Genomic DNA, 17,173 nt, shown 5'->3' on the forward strand with positions numbered 1-17,173 from the left:
CTTGAACTTCTCCAATACTACAGGTTAGAGTCAGAAGTGAAGAGGAATGCTGTTGCCAAGCTCTATATCAAGTGCATTAGCATCCAACATCAAGAACAGACTCAACATAAAAAAAACACACCTACCTGCAGTACTACTATTACCCTTTCCCTTCAAAGCCCATCCACCTTCACCCACGACCTTTCAAATTTTGTGGCAGTAGTGAAGGTGAAAAAGAAGAGGAAAGACACCATGGTGAGTCTAAATCCTAATAATCATAGTAATGCCTTCCTGGCAAAAGGTGCTGTGGAAGAGCTACCAAGGAATACAATTAGTATCAGATCACTATAATTAAATCTGTATAAAGCTCCCACGCATGATCAAAGGCTCAGCTGTATAACACAGAGCTGTCCTATCCGCTTGCTCTTCAGCTTGAGGAGAATCATCCCACTGACCACAGATTGCCCTTAGGCCAGCAACGTGATCAGCATCGAAATGCACCCAGAAACACAAACGCAAAAGGTTTATGTTCCTGTCCTTTCAGCTTGGACAATGTGAAGACCTATCCTGCTTTCTAGTAAACAAATTCCTGACGGTAGTCATGTTTAAAATTAACTCACTGTACTGGACAAAAATTTAAAGTGGCTCAATGGTTCTGAGTAACAATAAAGCATGGAAGTCACTCCAATACCAAACCATTGTCACCAAATCATTGTACATTTTCACATTTTAATCAGTTATACTGCAATCTACAAGCTGGTCCTCAAGCATCTCATGCAAATGCAGAAAACCATTAATCCCACACTAAAAGCTGAATGGTATCACTAGTGTCAGTAGAACAGAAACAAAAAATAGCTTCCAAAAAGAAGTAGTAAAAGGTTCAAGAGAAATGAAACACAGCCAAGTGTGCTCAGTCTAAAGGCATCTCCAAGGGAAAGAAAAATCAGGAAGAGCTGAAATGGTGAAGATGACACTACTTTGAGGGAACAGCTGAAATAAAAACACAAGTTTCCTTTTCAGTAACTTCCCAACTCCCAAATTCCATTTAAATTTGTCTTACTCTGAAGAACAACTCTGGCATAGTTTCAGAACATCTAAAAGCTGTAAAGGCATGATTTTTGTGTCCTCTTCAAGTCAAACTCACAGCACAATATAGTGATCTGCTTAATTTGTAAGTAAAACTGCTCTAGTAAAGTTTAGCTTTCGTTTGTAAAACCAGTCCTTTAGAATCATGGTTGTTTGGGCCAATACAACTATATTTGAACATAACAAGCATGAAGTTGCTCCACAACACTAGTCTATCTTAAACTGGGTCCCAGGATCTGATTTTGCAGTTACATAACACAAATATTTTCCCAAAAGCCAAACAGTTCACTGTTTTGATGTATTTGGACACCTGACACTGCTTCCTGTTCCCCCCTGTTCTAGGACTCACATGTTGTCCTTTGCTTTCTTCCCTCCAAGAGAACAGTTTGCAATACATATCCTGACTTTTGCTCCGTTATCTCCAAGCACAGCAAACTACGGAATGAGAACCTCAAGGGGAAAAGTGTTCCCATTGCTAACAGCATGTTGTTCCTCCTCCAGTACACAGAGGGATACAAGTATTAATAGATAACTTTACGCTTATGTCATCTGAAATCTCCAGCCTCTTCCTGAGTGCTATATCCAATTCTCTCCAAATCTTAACTCTTAGAATCATAGAATACCATGAGTTGGAAGGGACCCACACGGACCATCGAGTCCAGTTCCTGTCCCTGCATATGACAGCCCCACAGTTCACACCATGTGTCTCAGGATGTTGTCTGGTCTCTTCTTGAACAGTGTCAGGCTTAGGGCTGTGACACCTCCCTGGGGAGCCTGTTCCAGTGCTCCAGCACCCTCTGGGTGAAGAACCTTTTACGAATGTCCGACCTAAACCTCCCCTTCCTACCCTTAGCTCAACCTATAAACAACACCTCAGATTTTCTGGAGGACCAATTATTTAAGGAGGCAGGAAATTACACATGAAAATGGCAAGCTGTTGCCAGATTCAGAGCCTAATGACAAGAAATGACAGATCCTGAAACAGAGTGCTAAAACTGACCTGCATCATTTTAACACAGAAGTTTCTGCATACCAGGTGCCCAACAGCAGTTCCTGCATGCAACCCCAGCAATTCAGCTTCTTGAGACAGACGCAGATACACGTGAGGTGGGCTACTCCCTGTAAGGCAGACAGCTCGGTCGGAGCAGAGGCACACACGCCGTACGGTAACGCAAGACCACTGCTGGGCAGAACCTCCCGCCCCACATGAACCAGTTCATCTCTGCACCCCAGTGAGCGGGGTCTGCCCACCACAGGAAGCTCAGGATGTCCCCTGGACCCCATTGGGGATGCTTACGGTGCAGGGCAGTGCAACGCGACGTCCGAACTGACGCGAGGTGACTTCCCCTTCCCAGGAAGTGTTCCAGCTCCAGCCTGACAGATCGCTTCCTGAACAAGCCCTCAGAATTCCCTGGGGTCCTTATCTTAGTTAATGGGTAATTATTTTGATGGATAACAATGAATAATCACTTTCCCAGCTAAGAACTTCCTCTATTGACTTGTTTAACATTCCATTAAAGGCTAGTTGCCAAATGAACTCCTCTTTTGTCAAATATTTATAACTACGAGCTCATTCTTATATTTAAAGGAGTTCCTAATGCTTCAGGTTAAGTCTCTTGCACAGAGGTATTTCCTTTATACTACAACTACCTGTTATGATTGACCTAACATGTTCACTTGTCTACAATCTTTTTATCTAAATCAAAGCCTAGAGGAAAAATGATTATGCTAGATGGACAGAAAATAAGTTACCTTTTATACAGATGTAAGTGAAGAGTTATATATACTGTCAGTATGACATGTGCCATCAAATGCTGATCTCTTCTAACAGACGACTTCATGAACTACCTAATGCAAGATTTGTTTGTGTAAAGCCACAAGTGAAATGGGAACTTGGGAATTTAAAATAGCAGCTTGACTACACTGTGGATAAACAGTACTCACACTGCTGGAGAAAAAGCTGCTGTGACGTTTAACTCCCAGGCTGCAAGACTTTTTCCATGTTTTCAAGCTCTCATTCTCATGTATCTATATTTACACAAAATGAATTTCACTCAAAAGCAAAGCAAAAAACATCTACAGGAAACAAGAACTTATTTTGGGGCCAGTCCAGGAGTAACCTAATTATGTTTAAATTGCTGCTTGGGCATAATCAGTTTCTTCAAAGCAGTTTCTCAGGTCACAAGATGCAAAATCACACCAAAACCCATTGCAGCCATTCAAGATGTAACTGCCTCCTGCCTCTATGAACCTAACACGGAGCTCTAGTAACATCTTAAGGCCATCCAAAAGGGCCAGAGTAATTCCATTTATAGTCACATATCAGCAGCATTGCTCCAGTTCAGAGCAAGAGTCTAAAGAGGAATTTCTAGCCCATACCCTTGGCTCTCTCTTCCAGACGAGTTGGTCTTGTTCACATCTTCCCTGGACGTATCAGACCATTCCTCTCTGACCTTTCCAGACAGAACCTGTTCTAACACTTAAGAAATTTCAAGCTACATGCTTGACTGTAAAGAAGAAGAAACGGCTGGGTGCCTTGCCTTTAGCAAAGAGCTGAATGTAAGCATTTTGGTCTCCAACCTTTTTTTCTGCTTTTCAAATGACTAGTTTTAAAAATGAAGCTACCAAAACAACATGGCCAACTTAAATAAATACAGGAAATACAGAAGTTAAGGTTCTCAAAGCTGCATTAACTCACTCCCACTATACACATTGTGTAACAAGTCCAAAAAAGCAGCTAATAATCCAAAACGTGTGTGAGTACTGTGGGTGTGTAACTGTCACTATAGTAATCTCATTTTCATTTCCTGACCGTAGTTTAGCCAGCCCACATGCTCGTCTAAGGGAAAACATACTCCTACCCAGTCTCGTGCCGCTGTAAGAGAATCACGAAAGCAAACTGTCTTATCAGCTTTATAGAATCAAGTCCTTCAAACTTCCTCTCCTCTTCCCCCCACCACATTGCGTCTGCACGAGATGTTAAGCTCCCCGAACTGGCTAAACAGATCTGACATCAGGAAAATTCCGAATTTCTGATCAAGCCTGTTAATCGAGACACTTAGTTTACAATTTAACTTAAAAAACATGCAAAGCAGAGAAGCAATAAATTCCCTCAGAGCAACTGTTAGTCAAGTTACAGTATTTTCAAAGACCCTGTATGTTCAGGCACTGTTTCTTCAGGCATAGTTAGAAATGGTTGCTTTCACACAAAAATAAAGATGATACATCCTTCTATTTTAAGATCAACTTTCCTAAATTCCTCAAAGTCACATGCTTGCTCAGACAGCCCAGAAAGTTATGGTGCAGGCACTAGCTAAGGTTGGCAACGTACATTTAAGATCATTTGAGCCAACAGTGCAAGACAAAGGTCTCCAAAAAGAGTATTTTTCAGAAGTTCTAAATGCTCTTTCTGCACGTACCTGTAACTCCAGATGATCCTCATGAGAATGCAGTCACTGTACATTAATCCTAAACAGTATATGGCAGCTACATCTTTCACGTAAATAACAGAGAAATGCTTAAGGGAAGAGAGTTTAATTTTCTAGATTACCACACACCAAGTGTTCATGTGCCAAACTGCAATACACTGAAGTAGGAAGTCTAGTCAAAAGCATTTCCAAACAATTGCTTTCCCATGGATTGAATTACTCAGTAAAAAAATATCAGCCTAAAACAAAAAAAACCCATCCAATATGCAAAGACAACTAGTATTACCCTGTGGTCACTCTGACAACTGGATGGGGAAGAGAGGGCAGGATGAGACCACCAGGGCCCCAACCAGGTGCCACATGATCATTCGGTAGAGACAGATGCCTTGGTGATTGAAGCCCTGCTTGAAACACAAAGCCAATACAGCTCATGGTCCTGAGTAAGCACATTGCCCTGCTGTGGACAAACTCAGGGCAGCCAACAGCATCAGAAAACAAGCACGCATTATTTATCTGGAGGTATTACAGGACAAAAAGGGTGTGGTGAGTTGGAAATGGTATCTTGTAAGATTTGGAAGAACTGGATGAAAAAAAGGAAGGGAGCAGAACCTAAGATGCTTTAGGAGTAAAGACTGAGAAGGAGAAAGACACATGTTCATCTTTATTCACGCACTGAAGTTAACTGTGGCCTTTACTGACTCAAAACTATGTATTTGTAGAGGTTTCTATTATTGGAATTTCACATTTCAAATGGGCATTAGGAGATACCACACTAATCTCCTTGAATCTGCCTCATAATTCTTACCTGTTTGATTCTCTGCTTCTGACTTCTTTCTTCCAAAGAAATCTGCCATTTCTAGCCTTCCTCTTTCTCCCCTTCTGTATTACAAAATCCTGACACTTGGAAATTAACATTCTAGCAGAGCTTTCTGCCTTGCTGAGATTTCTCCCTTCAACTTTAGATTACATTACTATCACACAAACTCCAAGAGCAGCTTTCAGAAGCACACAGACAGAAATGCAGTGACAAGGCTACAAAACCAAGCAATTAGAAGAAGCGCCATTTACCTGGCAGACAGTTGCACTCAAAGGTGAAGTCACTTGTTTGATGACAAGTTCCTCCGTTCATACAGGGCGATGGGGAGCACGGTACATACACGCTCTCACAGCGATGCCCCGTATAGTCTGGCTTGCACTGGCATCGGTACGAGCCGGGCAAATTGACACAGGTTCCACCATGTTGGCAAAGGCCTGGTGTGGCACATTCATTCACGTCTATCTCACACTTCTGGCCAGTGTAGCCAGACAGACAGATGCAGGAGAACTTGTTTCCAGATACAGTGCATGTGCTTCCATTGGCACAAGGTTGAGATGTACAGGCATCAATCCACTGGCACTCCTTTCCTGTAGGATTTAAGACAGAGCACTCTGTTAATAAAAAGTCATTTCTATGGAAAAGAGTACTTCCTCCATGTCACTTTAAAAGGAGGTGCATTTTACAGTATTATATTTTAAACAAAAATCAATTTGTGGTTACAGTGTGAAGTAATTTTATTTACAGAGTAGCAACAAGATATAGAATGTTGTTACTTATAAAAATAACCCTTGACTTGAAACCATACTACACACTGACAGTCACTCTTCTTCTACATCCCCTCCAAGAATGAAAGGAGTGATTTTCCATGCTTCCCCTCAGGCACTCAGTTATAGTTTTCCCATAGAAAGATTGTGCTGGCCAAATTTACTTCAAATTTCTAGAAGGTAAGACTCTGAATTCGAAGCGTAACAGCCATTCCAGAGCAGCTTCTCTACTTGGTTTTCCCATGTGGACAACCCCACAAGATCCAAATGTCTTTCTGCTTACGTGTAAAGGGTAGGGAGTCCGATTCCCTACCCTCCTTTGCTTTTTTTGGTCATGAAGTCACTTAGACTTCTTCTCACTTCCTGTGCCGGAGCTAGTAAATTTGAAAGCGCATTACAGCTGCCCCAAAACATTCCAGGATGAAGTAATTCACAAAGGATACAGTCTGGAGGTACCAAAGTAGAACCCCACCTGTGTAACCCGGAGGACAGACACACTCATACGTCTCCTGGCTGTGGGGATGACAAGTTCCTCCGTTCAGGCAGGGCTGGGACACGTAGCAGCGGTGCGACTCCGAGTATTGACAATCCTCTCCCGTGAACCCCGGGGCACATTTGCAGGTGGCCTTTCCTATCAGAGACGTAGTTTCACAAGTTCCCCCGTTCTTACAGGTATTGCTCTCGCAGGGGTTTCTGTACTGACAGTAGTCTCCGAGAAAGCCTTCTCGACACCTGCAACAGAGAAGAAATTACTTGCGGCACATTCACCTGAAGCCTTGCTGCCCTGGGAAGACGCCAGGAATTAAGTCCCATGACCACCAAAAGTCTCGGAAATTGCCAGGATTAATGGTAACACTAACAGACCGCAACGCTAACGTCATAGATGTAAAAGGGCTTCTTCTGGGACTGTCCCAAATGAGACCACGGGAAAGTTCAGTTCAAATTGTGACATTTCTCATTACTAAATAAATAAATAAATAGTGCATACAATCAGAGTTACAGCAAATGCAGGCACTTATTCCTGCACTTCACTTCAAAACTTCAGTAAAGTCTGAATGTAAAAGAACTTCAGAGTAAAAATTGATTCCTTGCACCAAATCCTATCCTAATAAGCACAGTATTTCAGAAGAAAATCAAGTAGTTGCAGTAATAGGCATTAACACTGGGTATCACCCATCTTCCAAAATATTTATAAACCTCGTACAAACGCTGCGTTCGATGCCCTGAAGATCTGTAGCAGATCTTTCTCCACACCGCTCCCGTGAGACAGGAATATACTGTTATCCTCATGTCGATAAGTGCCTCTGGGACCGCGACCGGCTGAAGTCTGCACTCAGCTGGCAAGGCAAGCGCTGGAGCCGGGTCTCCCACGCCCTGGCTAGTGCGCTAACGACAAGGTCACAGTGCCTCTGTCTCCCACAGAAAAGCGAGTACACACACACTATCTACAGCTAGGGTAATATTTTATACAAAGGTCTGTGATCACAGAATAATTGCAGTTATTTCTCTCTAACCCAAACTTATGTCAATATAGTCCGACTAAACTTGTCAGCTGTAATCCATCTTTTAGCTGGCCTTTGTACTACAAATTTTCTATTTAACTTCCAGTGATACAAGGCAAGCAAGCTTGCAAACCCCACCTTTTTGTCACGCACAGCTCCATTTGCTTCTTTTGGGTAACAGAAAGCTACTTTTATCCAGCCATATACCCTTGTAACACCTAACATACAGAACAGGGCTGTCCACTTGCAGCTTTTTTCCTACAATGCACAGCTGCATGCTTTAACTGGTAAACAGCCCAAGACACACACAGCCTGAGAACACACGTATTTCACTGCAGAAAATTCAGAAGTGAATATTAGATACAGTTTGTTCCAGAGTAGGGTAAGTGCAATTATTCAATCCATGAGTTACAGCCAAAGGGAAGAGATTTCAGCTGCAAGAAATATATTTTTGTCTGAGGGATAACTAGAGACTTTGTGTAACAGTAAAGAAACTGCCTTTTCCTTATGCACTTAAAAGTGTATGGTGGATTGAAGAGAATTAAAAAAAAATGTAAACCAAAAAACCAACAAAACCCCCAGCCACACACAGACCACCCCTAGCGGACAGACCTCAAAATTCAGTTCAAAATCCAAGTCATGAAGTTCTGTTTTCAACAGAATACAAAAGGGATCTGCCTTTGTTCCTATGTTATTCAACACTTGTATCAATGGGAAAACATTAATGCTGGTCCAACATGTAGATAAGAGAAGAAAAGTTCTCTATACAGAGCAGTAACACGAGCTCCTTAACAAGGCAGTCAGCACACAAAGTGCAGTTCAGTACTGCAAAGTCATCCAGCATCTTTCCCAAGCCAGAAGACTGATCTGGGAAAGACAAACTTGCTCTGGGGGTTCCCAACAGTCAGATGAACGTGAATTCCCAGCCTGACAGTTTGGCCAGGAATACTTCAGATGTACAAACAGAAAATATCAAGTAATAGCAAATGTGATTATGCCACGTGTGATACTTGCATGGCACAATGCTTACATCGGCTCTGGTGTCTGCTCTTTTAGAAGGAAGAGCTGGGATTAATTAAAAGAAGCCAGTGGTAATGACTGATCAAAAATTCTTGACACAATGAAAAGCTCAGGGGGCTCAGTCTGTTTATCAAAGGGAAAAGGGAAGGAGATGAAATCTCCAAGTACCCACAAAGAAACTCAGATTTAACAATAATTCCCTATCCAGAAGGTACAGGGATAACAGAACTGAGTAGTTGAAAGTTCAAGCTAGATAAATTCAAATTAGGAAAAGGGCAGTATCTTTATCTTCAAACACAGACTGACACACAGTCTCTCAGCAGCAGAAAGAAACAACTGGAACAACGCATTTAAGGTTGCAGTGGAATTTCTCCATCATTCATGCTTGTTTAAAAGAACACCAGAACTGGCTGTTTCAGAAAGAGTACGCACGCTAGTTCAAACACAGCTATTCTGAGAGGTTATTATGCAAGTTACGCAAGGGGTCATTACTAGATGACCACAACTGTTTTTTCTCATGTTAAAATTTATTAACTAGCTTTAGACATATGTCTAAAGCAGGGAAGTCACATAATAGATGCGCATAATCATAATTTACCATTCCCCACACCCAAATTAGGCTCATTTCACCATACCTTAATACTTTCAACTTCATACCCAAGAACAGACATGAAAGAAGAGTTTTTGCAGGGCAAGGCAGGATTAATAAAGTCGCAGAAAGCAAACTCTGGGACAATAGCATGTGCAGAATATCCCCTGCTTCTTGTACCATCCTCAGGACAACAGCTGAAGGCTCCTGGTCAGCATGAGCTGCTGCCACATCACACAAGGGGCAACCTTCAGGTTTGCTGGGCCTGAACCACAGTAGCTCTATGGGCTTCCTTTAATATCCCAAATCCTTCCTCGATACACGCTGGAAATCGGTCCAAACGCCAGTGAGCTACAGCAGGGCTTTGTAGGAGTTGGATCACATAGAAATCTGGCACCCAGCGAGGCTGATTGTGCCAGCAGCTGGAGGACGGCTCGACTCCCACGGCATTCAAGCCTGCACACGATGCCCTGGCGAGCTCTGAGCAGAGACCATCTGGGTAACTACAGTTAAATCATGTTTCTGGACACCTATGTGCAGCTGATAAATGCGTAAAGTCAAATTGAACTTCAGTCCCAGAAGGCTTACAAGATTTCGTTATAGGGATTTCTTCTGGTTTCACCACTGCCAGCAATTTGGGGTTTGGCTGCTCAGCCATCTTCAGCATCAGCAGACACCAAGCTCCTCAGACTAACAGCAGCAGGCACAGGTCATGCACTTGTTGTCCACTTTATGATTAAAGAGCAACAAAACGAACCACAGCTTCACAAAACCCCACCTAGGCATCTCATCATGTAAACAAGAGGCCCTCCAACACCACCCACCAGTCCAACAAACAGAAAATAAACCAAAACTAAAACATAATTCCTAAAGTGTTTTTTTTCATTGAAAGGTTGTAAAACGAACTAGAAAGCCCAAAGGAACACCTCATGTTTTGTCCACAAGCAAATAAAACACCAAAATAACACCTTCTCTCCCACCTCCCCAACACTGTTGTTCCCAGGTAGCAGGGAACTGATTAAGAATATTGCTGGTATGATTTAAAAGGAAAGCTGAGACCTGTGCTCTAAGATGACACTCACAACCATCACCCACAAACAGCCTAGCATTTTGTACACAAATGTTCTGGTACAAAGTTGAAGAGCACTCCAAGACCAGGCTTGTTCCAGTATCTTCTGAGGCTAATCAGAAAAACATGGGGGAACACTCCAGCAGGGAACAGCAAAAGCTCTTTTAACTTCAGCTCTTCATATTTGGAAGGACAAAGCCTTACAGAACATGCCAGAGGGAACGTGCCTGCCTGTGGAAAGTCAGTAGGTCAGGTATACATGGCCCTTGTACCCACCATTTTGTCCTCCTGGAGAAGCGCTTGGTCACATAGTTATGCAAGTTTCCCCTCCAGCAACTCAGTGCAACTGTTTTTTTGCATGTTAAAGAACAAAAAACCTACAGTCCAGATTTTCAGCCAAGTCTCCTGTCATCAACATTTCTAGGCACGAATACTGATAATTTAGTTCTAAGCATTGGTGTAGACAAAACAGCAAATATTTGCCCCTGATTCACGTTGGGCACCACATCATTCGTCTAAAAATAGAGGCAAACACTGAAAAAGCAGGGTCTGAGTCCAGACTTCTTTAAAGGATATGATTATCCTCAACAGCAACTCCAGCTTCCCACCACCCCTGCCCTGCTCTCATCCCAACCTAGTCTTTCAAGTTCTCTTCGGAAGAACAACAAAAAAAAGCCACTTTCTACAGAGCAGCTTAAAATGGTAGCAGCTTGTGTTAGCTCCAAATGACATGCTCAGAACAGGAAACCAAATCTTTCCCAAATAAAAGCCACTGTTTCTCCTCAGTTTTCCATCGAATTCTCAGCAACAGAAAGATGAAGTTTGTTCTGGCACTTTCTGGAAGCACATGAGGTCGCTTAACGTACTTCAACAGGAATTTAATCTTTTATGAACAAATTTCACATACAACTTAATTCAAATCATGATTTCTGAAAGCTAGAGGGTTTGAAATGGGAAAATGTCCTGTGGGCTGCATCAGCTATGCAGCTGCTTCTAATTAAAGCTTCTCCTTTACTCTCTCTGGGCTACTTTCCAGCACAAATACTTTAGTCAGAGCTCAGCCCATTTTTTTTTTTCTGCTGCTTTTCAGCTCCAGCCTGCATTTGCCTCAGCTCAGGCTCTCATGGAGCTAAACAAGGGACGTAAAAACAAAATGAAGGTGTTTATCCAAATCTGAAGTATTCATAACTCCACAGAGCTGCACTCCTCCAACAACCTAATGCTACAAACTGAAAAGCAGAAGACTCACAAAAGCTGCATTTTTGGCTCTTCTGCCACAACACTACATTGAAGTTACCTCCCAATACTCTTGCTTTCAAAAGACTTTCGGAAAATATGTCTGGCACATTGGAAAAACCTCCTCATCTGCCATACTATATTTGCTCAGGCACATTCATAGGTCAGTCTCTTCAAATGCACCTTATAGACTGTTTTAACCAGTCTTCCAGATGTTTGATTTTCATGGGAGTTTCCTATTCAGGCCCAGTGATATCATCTGGAGATGCACAGAAGGAAGCAGATGGTTTTAATTTTAAGCACACAGGGAAGAATTTCCTCGTAGTCTCGCTTCTCCCCCTCTCAACCCAACACTCCCTTTGCTTCCATTGGAAGATGCTTCCACAGAGTGGGGGGTGAAGGAAAAAAAACACGCAGTCCAATGACTAACGTGAGAAGGGTCTTGGCTACTTTGCTACAGATTTTAACCAGACTTGCCTCTGGCTCCCGAGTTCTGACTCCCACACCTACACCTCCTCTCAGGAGGGAGAACAGGATTCTCTGGTTAGCTTTAGAAACGCCCCTTCCCATGTCTCAAGGCTCCCATTTATGCGTCATACTTTGAATGCAAACTATGGGATGGGACAGCCTCTCTGCTCGGCATTTAAAGCAGTACACAACTCTTGCTTCTAGCCTACAGAGTACTACTCTGCTCTACACCAAGGAGTAACAGCAACCAAAGTCTGAATGGGCAAGGTTTAGTTCAGCATTTTCTGACCATCGCAGCTCTGAACAGCTTTTGGTCTGCATAGGTAAACTACAACAGAAAAATCTGCTTGAGTGACTCAAATCACTACTTCGTTCCCAGCCTGAGGCTAAAAGTCCATGTACTGTCCCCTTTTTCCTCTGCCCTGGTCTCAAGGGTCTTCTTCAACTTCTGAAAGAAGACAGAAGGAAACGGGAAAGGGCAGCCCATTCTCAGAAAGGGACAACTTTTCAACTTTTGCATTTAGCCTTTTCTGGAAAACTCTCCGACCTCATCCTGCTACCAGGTCTCCTATGGGTATTCCCCATTCACTGGTCTAGGGGTGATTAGTCTCTCGAGACAGATCCTGAGAAGATATCTGCTTCAGTCTTGAGAGCAGTTCTGCAGTCTAAGACCTTGCCTTCAACCCCAGAAATCCTCTTAAGTCAGAGTTAAAATTCATTTATGAAGATCCAGCTGGAAAGAAAGGTAGGTCAAAAACCTGGCAAGGGGGCTGGAGTCGCTGAGGGTTAGAACTGGAGTAGAACCCCTTTACTGCCTGGCTGTTGGCACTTTGAGTTCAGCATGCTTTAAGGTCCTCATATTGCCACCCTACAAATAAGTAGTAAAAACTGTATCATGCAATGTAAAAGTGTGCACAAACTTCTGCACACAGTGAGAATAATGCCACTTACTGAAGAGGCACAGAAGCACACAAAGCTGCACAGATCCTGAGAGCTGTGGGCATGAGAGGATGTGCTGAAGGAGACTCCTTTAGGAATTGGCCAGCTTCAGCAGCCTCCATGGATGTGACTGCATTTTTTTTATCATCAGGACCCGACAAAAAACACTAGAGTTAAAGCAGTACTTTGGTTCATACAGCAGTACCAATTTCCCTTCTAGGCATGCAACGTACAACAGCCCTAAGATCAAAAAAATCCAATCTCAAAACCTACAAAGCACAAGAAGCAGCAAAGCCCTTTCTCTTCCCAAAACCTTGGAGCATCTCTACCCCAAACTCCCTTCTGCTTCTCTCCCTGGCACAGCCTTGCTCCTGCTCCCCATCACTGGAGCACAGGGGAGGGCAGCTGGGAGAGGCCACGCTGCCAAACACGGGGAACCCAGTTAAGACACTCTCGGCTTCAGGGCGCTGCCCCACTCCAAGCACAGCAGGACTGCCCAGTCCTGCATCCACCTGCAGCAGAGCAGGCTCTCACGCTCAGAAAACACCGGGCAGCACTGCCAAAAAAATCTCTGCTCTGCTTGTCCTTGGAACCACTCCCTGTACGCACACCTTCCCAGCCTGCCTGCAGCTGCAGAAATAGTGCTGGTTGGCAGTAATACCCCTTACACTCTTCCTACTACTACTTTCTCAGTCATTTAGCAGCAGGGACATGAGAAAGGGTTTTCCTGTGATGATCACAATTAGCATTAAGCAACAAGCAACTGTAATCCTGCTTCTCAGCTGGATATGAGGGTATGCAAGAGGGCTCCTTCATGCTCAACACCTCAATGTACAAAAGACTGCCTAGATAGGGGAGAATCAGGCTAGAAATTAGGAAAAAGTGTTTTGGTTGTGGTTTGTTGTGGTGGTTTCAGGTATTTTTGGGGGTGTGTTTTTGGTTGGTTGGTTGTTTCTTGATTTTATTTTTTTACAATGAGGGTGGTGAAACACTGGCACAGGTTGCCCAGAGAGGTGGCAGATACCCCACCCCTGGGAATAGAGCCCTGTCCAGCCCAGCCTTCAATGAGCAACCTGACCTAGTTGACCATGACCCTGCTCATTGCAGGAGACTGGACTAGATACCTTTAAAAGGTCCTTCTAACTCAAACTATTCTATGATTCTATGCTTTGGGGGGAAGCCAGGGGAAACCCACAATAACAAAAAACCATCCCACCGTAGTGCAACACAAAGCCAATGCCAAACTGAAAGTGCCTTTTGTTAAAGTGGGACCCAGCAAGCTTGGAATGATAGTTCCTTTCATATTGGTACTGCAGATATGCCCATATTCCTTGCACCAAGGTCTGCATCCTCACCGTGCCTGTCACTGAAAGGGTGTAGAAAGATGTTCCAAACAAAAATTCTGAGCTTAGAAGATGCAAACACTGGAATGTGTAATTTTCTAAATATAAAATCAAGGTCAAAGGGCGCCAGTAATTCTGTCAAACAGTGCCACAGAATTACAGCCATGGGCCAGCAGCATCACCAGGGGAAGGGAGCTACTCAGAGGGTACTCGCAAGACCAGTCTGATAAAGATCCAACTCCCATTTCCTTACAAGGGTCACAATGGCTGTTCCCATAACAGAAGCCAGATGCACCAGAATAAAGGCTTCTTAGCAGAAAACTAGCTTTCTGTTTTAATAGAGTAGACACTACAAGATTTTCTGACAAAGAAAGCTGTTTCAGCACTAAGTTGTCACTTGTTGCTTTGCCAAATAACTAAACTAGATGTTTTGCTTATCGGTGCTCACATAATCATATGTGATGAATCAGACATGAGTTATCTCTGATGCAGGTTCTCCCTCAGCTGTTTGCTTGTTTCTTACAAACAAGAAGATTAACTAGATGGACTGACCACACACTAGAACACACAGCTTGGCCAAGAAGAGGTACAGAAAGAGGAAGAGAGCCTGTTATAAAAGCTTATTGCTCAGCAGAGGAAGTACTGCAGAAAACTTGAAAAAAGTGGAAGGGGTGGAGATTAAGCTAATCAGTGAGTGATCCTGCAGAGCCAGATGTCAAGCCACTTATTTCAGGAAAAAGTTCTGTTTTCTGAACAAAACATTTCTACTCTTAAAGCCATCAAAAATTCAGAAAGTCATTTAGGTTACTACACCAGACAGAAAGTTCCCCTATTGAGAGTTCCTCATAGTTCAGGAAAGAAAAAAAAGAGTTAACACCAAAACAGGATGCTAAGAATCAGCCTGCTAAAGGTAAAGTCTCCACAACTGAGTTTGGGGGTTTCTGCTATTTCTTCCTTCCTTTCTGAAATAAAGAGTTCTTGAGCCAGAACTAGAAAACAGACACATACTAATAACTGTTTACAGGCCTCTAGTAGCTTTTCCAGTTACTCTGGCACCTGCAAAGAGACTGAGCTGTTGCTTGAAGGATGGGCTGGCTTAAAACCTGCAAGAAGAATTTGCACAAAAAGGCAGGCAGCAGCATTAGAATTATAAATAACTCTGTGCACTAAAAAAAAAAAAAAAAAAATATAACAGTGGTCAAAGCTGCCACTGTGATAAGGTAAATGAGTTAAGATCTGGACTGCACTACAAATACTGAACGGAAGTTAATCAGATTAACCTTTTTTTAGTCTAAGACACAGTTAAGAGGAACATGCAAGTTAGAGAAAACGTCCTTAGGAAGGTAAAAGCAGCACCAACATCAATACCAGTCTTGTTTATTACCTTCACCATGACCCACACAGTTTGACTCCAGACTGACATTCTTAAGCACGTGTCAGGAAAGACCTACTAATGTCACACAATTTCTTGTTTCAGTCTTAAATGCAGGTGAAAAAGCAGGAAAAGTTCCAAATTCCTTCTCAGAACGGCAGCTCGTTTCTGTTGACAGCAATATAAAGCCACGGAAAGGAAAAGACTAGGAAGAGGAAGCAGTAATAGCTAAAAATTTGGGAAAAAAAATAACAGGGAATAACAGGTTACATATTTGCCTTTCTATGACCTTTCTGCACATCAGGTATTGATTTGAAACTGAGAAGAACCCCAATTTAGTTTATTATTTCCCCTTCATGTGCCACAGGTGCAATTTAAGTACATCGAGTTTTATGTACCACATTAATAGAAAGAACTAAAGGTTGTGGCTAGGGAAGACGGATGTGTAGAAAGGGTGAAGAGCAGAGCTGTGTGTTAGACAAGCTAAATCAATGAGACAAATTTCACTAATGTTTAAAGAATGTTGGCATTAAGAAGGATTTAGCATACTAGAAAATGGCACAGCTTGCACTGATGAATTAAACATGGTTTAGAAAATAAGCTATTTACTGCAGACATAGTAAAATAACCCTGTCAAACAAGGAAGATTTATCTTCTGGAAAAATATCACTACATTAAAAAAGAATTCTAAATACTGCAGTTTGAAAGATGAACTGCATTTAAATCGATGTGATATCATTCTCCAGACACCACACACTCCACCAAAGCTCCTGCTGATCAGCTTTCCCTGCAGTAGCAAAGTGGAGGCACCATTGAAGATGGGTGTCAACATTTACCAAAATCAATTACACAATAAAGACAAGTGTGGGTGTTTGTTTGGGGTTTATTTGTTAGTTCATTTTTGCAACTCCCACATATCACTTGTTCTGCAGCCCATAGAAGGAAACTGGCACACTTCAGAGTGCAGAGTAATTCTGAAAAACCTCAAAAATAATCAAATTGGGGCTGAAGCTCCATAAAGTAAAGTAAGCTATAAGATGGAGAGCAAGTTCCAACTTTACTTGTGGGTCTGGAAACAACGTACACAGTTCAACATTAGGATTGCTTTGGCCTCTCTTCCTAACCTCATGCAAATAAATCAAACTGACACGATCTGAACCCAAAAATCTGAGCAAAAAAATCCAGATTTCTTAAAATACAAAAAGTTAGCACATAAGAACTAAGGCATTATCAAGAAACACCAACTGTGCTAAAACCGTTATGCTGAATGCACACAATAAGAAAATCTTAATTCACATTTCCTTCCTGGCTAAGACCCTGAATGAAAGAAGACCAGTAATTAAATTGATTAGAATCTAAACCCACTTACTTGCAGTATCCTGTGCCATTTTGATACGGAATGCACTTTCCCTCATTAACACACGGCTTGGAATCATCCATACACTGCAAAGCTGAAAGGAAAAAACACAGTCAAATCAGCAGCCATACATGTCAAGTCAAAGCTTCATTAGCATATTTTGGGGAATGAAAATAAAATCTTTGAAAATTTTATATGACTGGA

At 42.5% G+C, this 17,173-nt stretch overlaps 1 protein-coding gene across 3 annotated transcripts in view; it reads right to left on the reverse strand.

Moving 5' to 3' along the window:
- Positions 1-17,173, reverse strand: part of NOTCH2 (notch receptor 2) — an 86,241-nt gene that overhangs the window by 59,992 nt on the left and 9,076 nt on the right. For all 3 annotated transcript variants that reach the window (XR_011739737.1, XM_065842487.2, XM_071810266.1), the window contains exons 2-4: positions 16,982-17,063; positions 6,547-6,806; positions 5,562-5,897 (exon numbers count right to left, since the gene is read on the reverse strand). Coding sequence is in view for 2 of the 3 variants with exons in the window: in XM_065842487.2 (XP_065698559.2) it covers positions 5,562-5,897; positions 6,547-6,806; positions 16,982-17,063 (678 nt within the window). In the remaining variant the exon portion in view is untranslated. The remainder of the gene's footprint in view (positions 1-5,561; positions 5,898-6,546; positions 6,807-16,981; positions 17,064-17,173) is intronic.

Source organism: Patagioenas fasciata, chromosome 6 (genome assembly GCF_037038585.1).
Source record: "Patagioenas fasciata isolate bPatFas1 chromosome 6, bPatFas1.hap1, whole genome shotgun sequence".
Lineage (NCBI taxonomy): Eukaryota > Metazoa > Chordata > Aves > Columbiformes > Columbidae > Patagioenas > Patagioenas fasciata.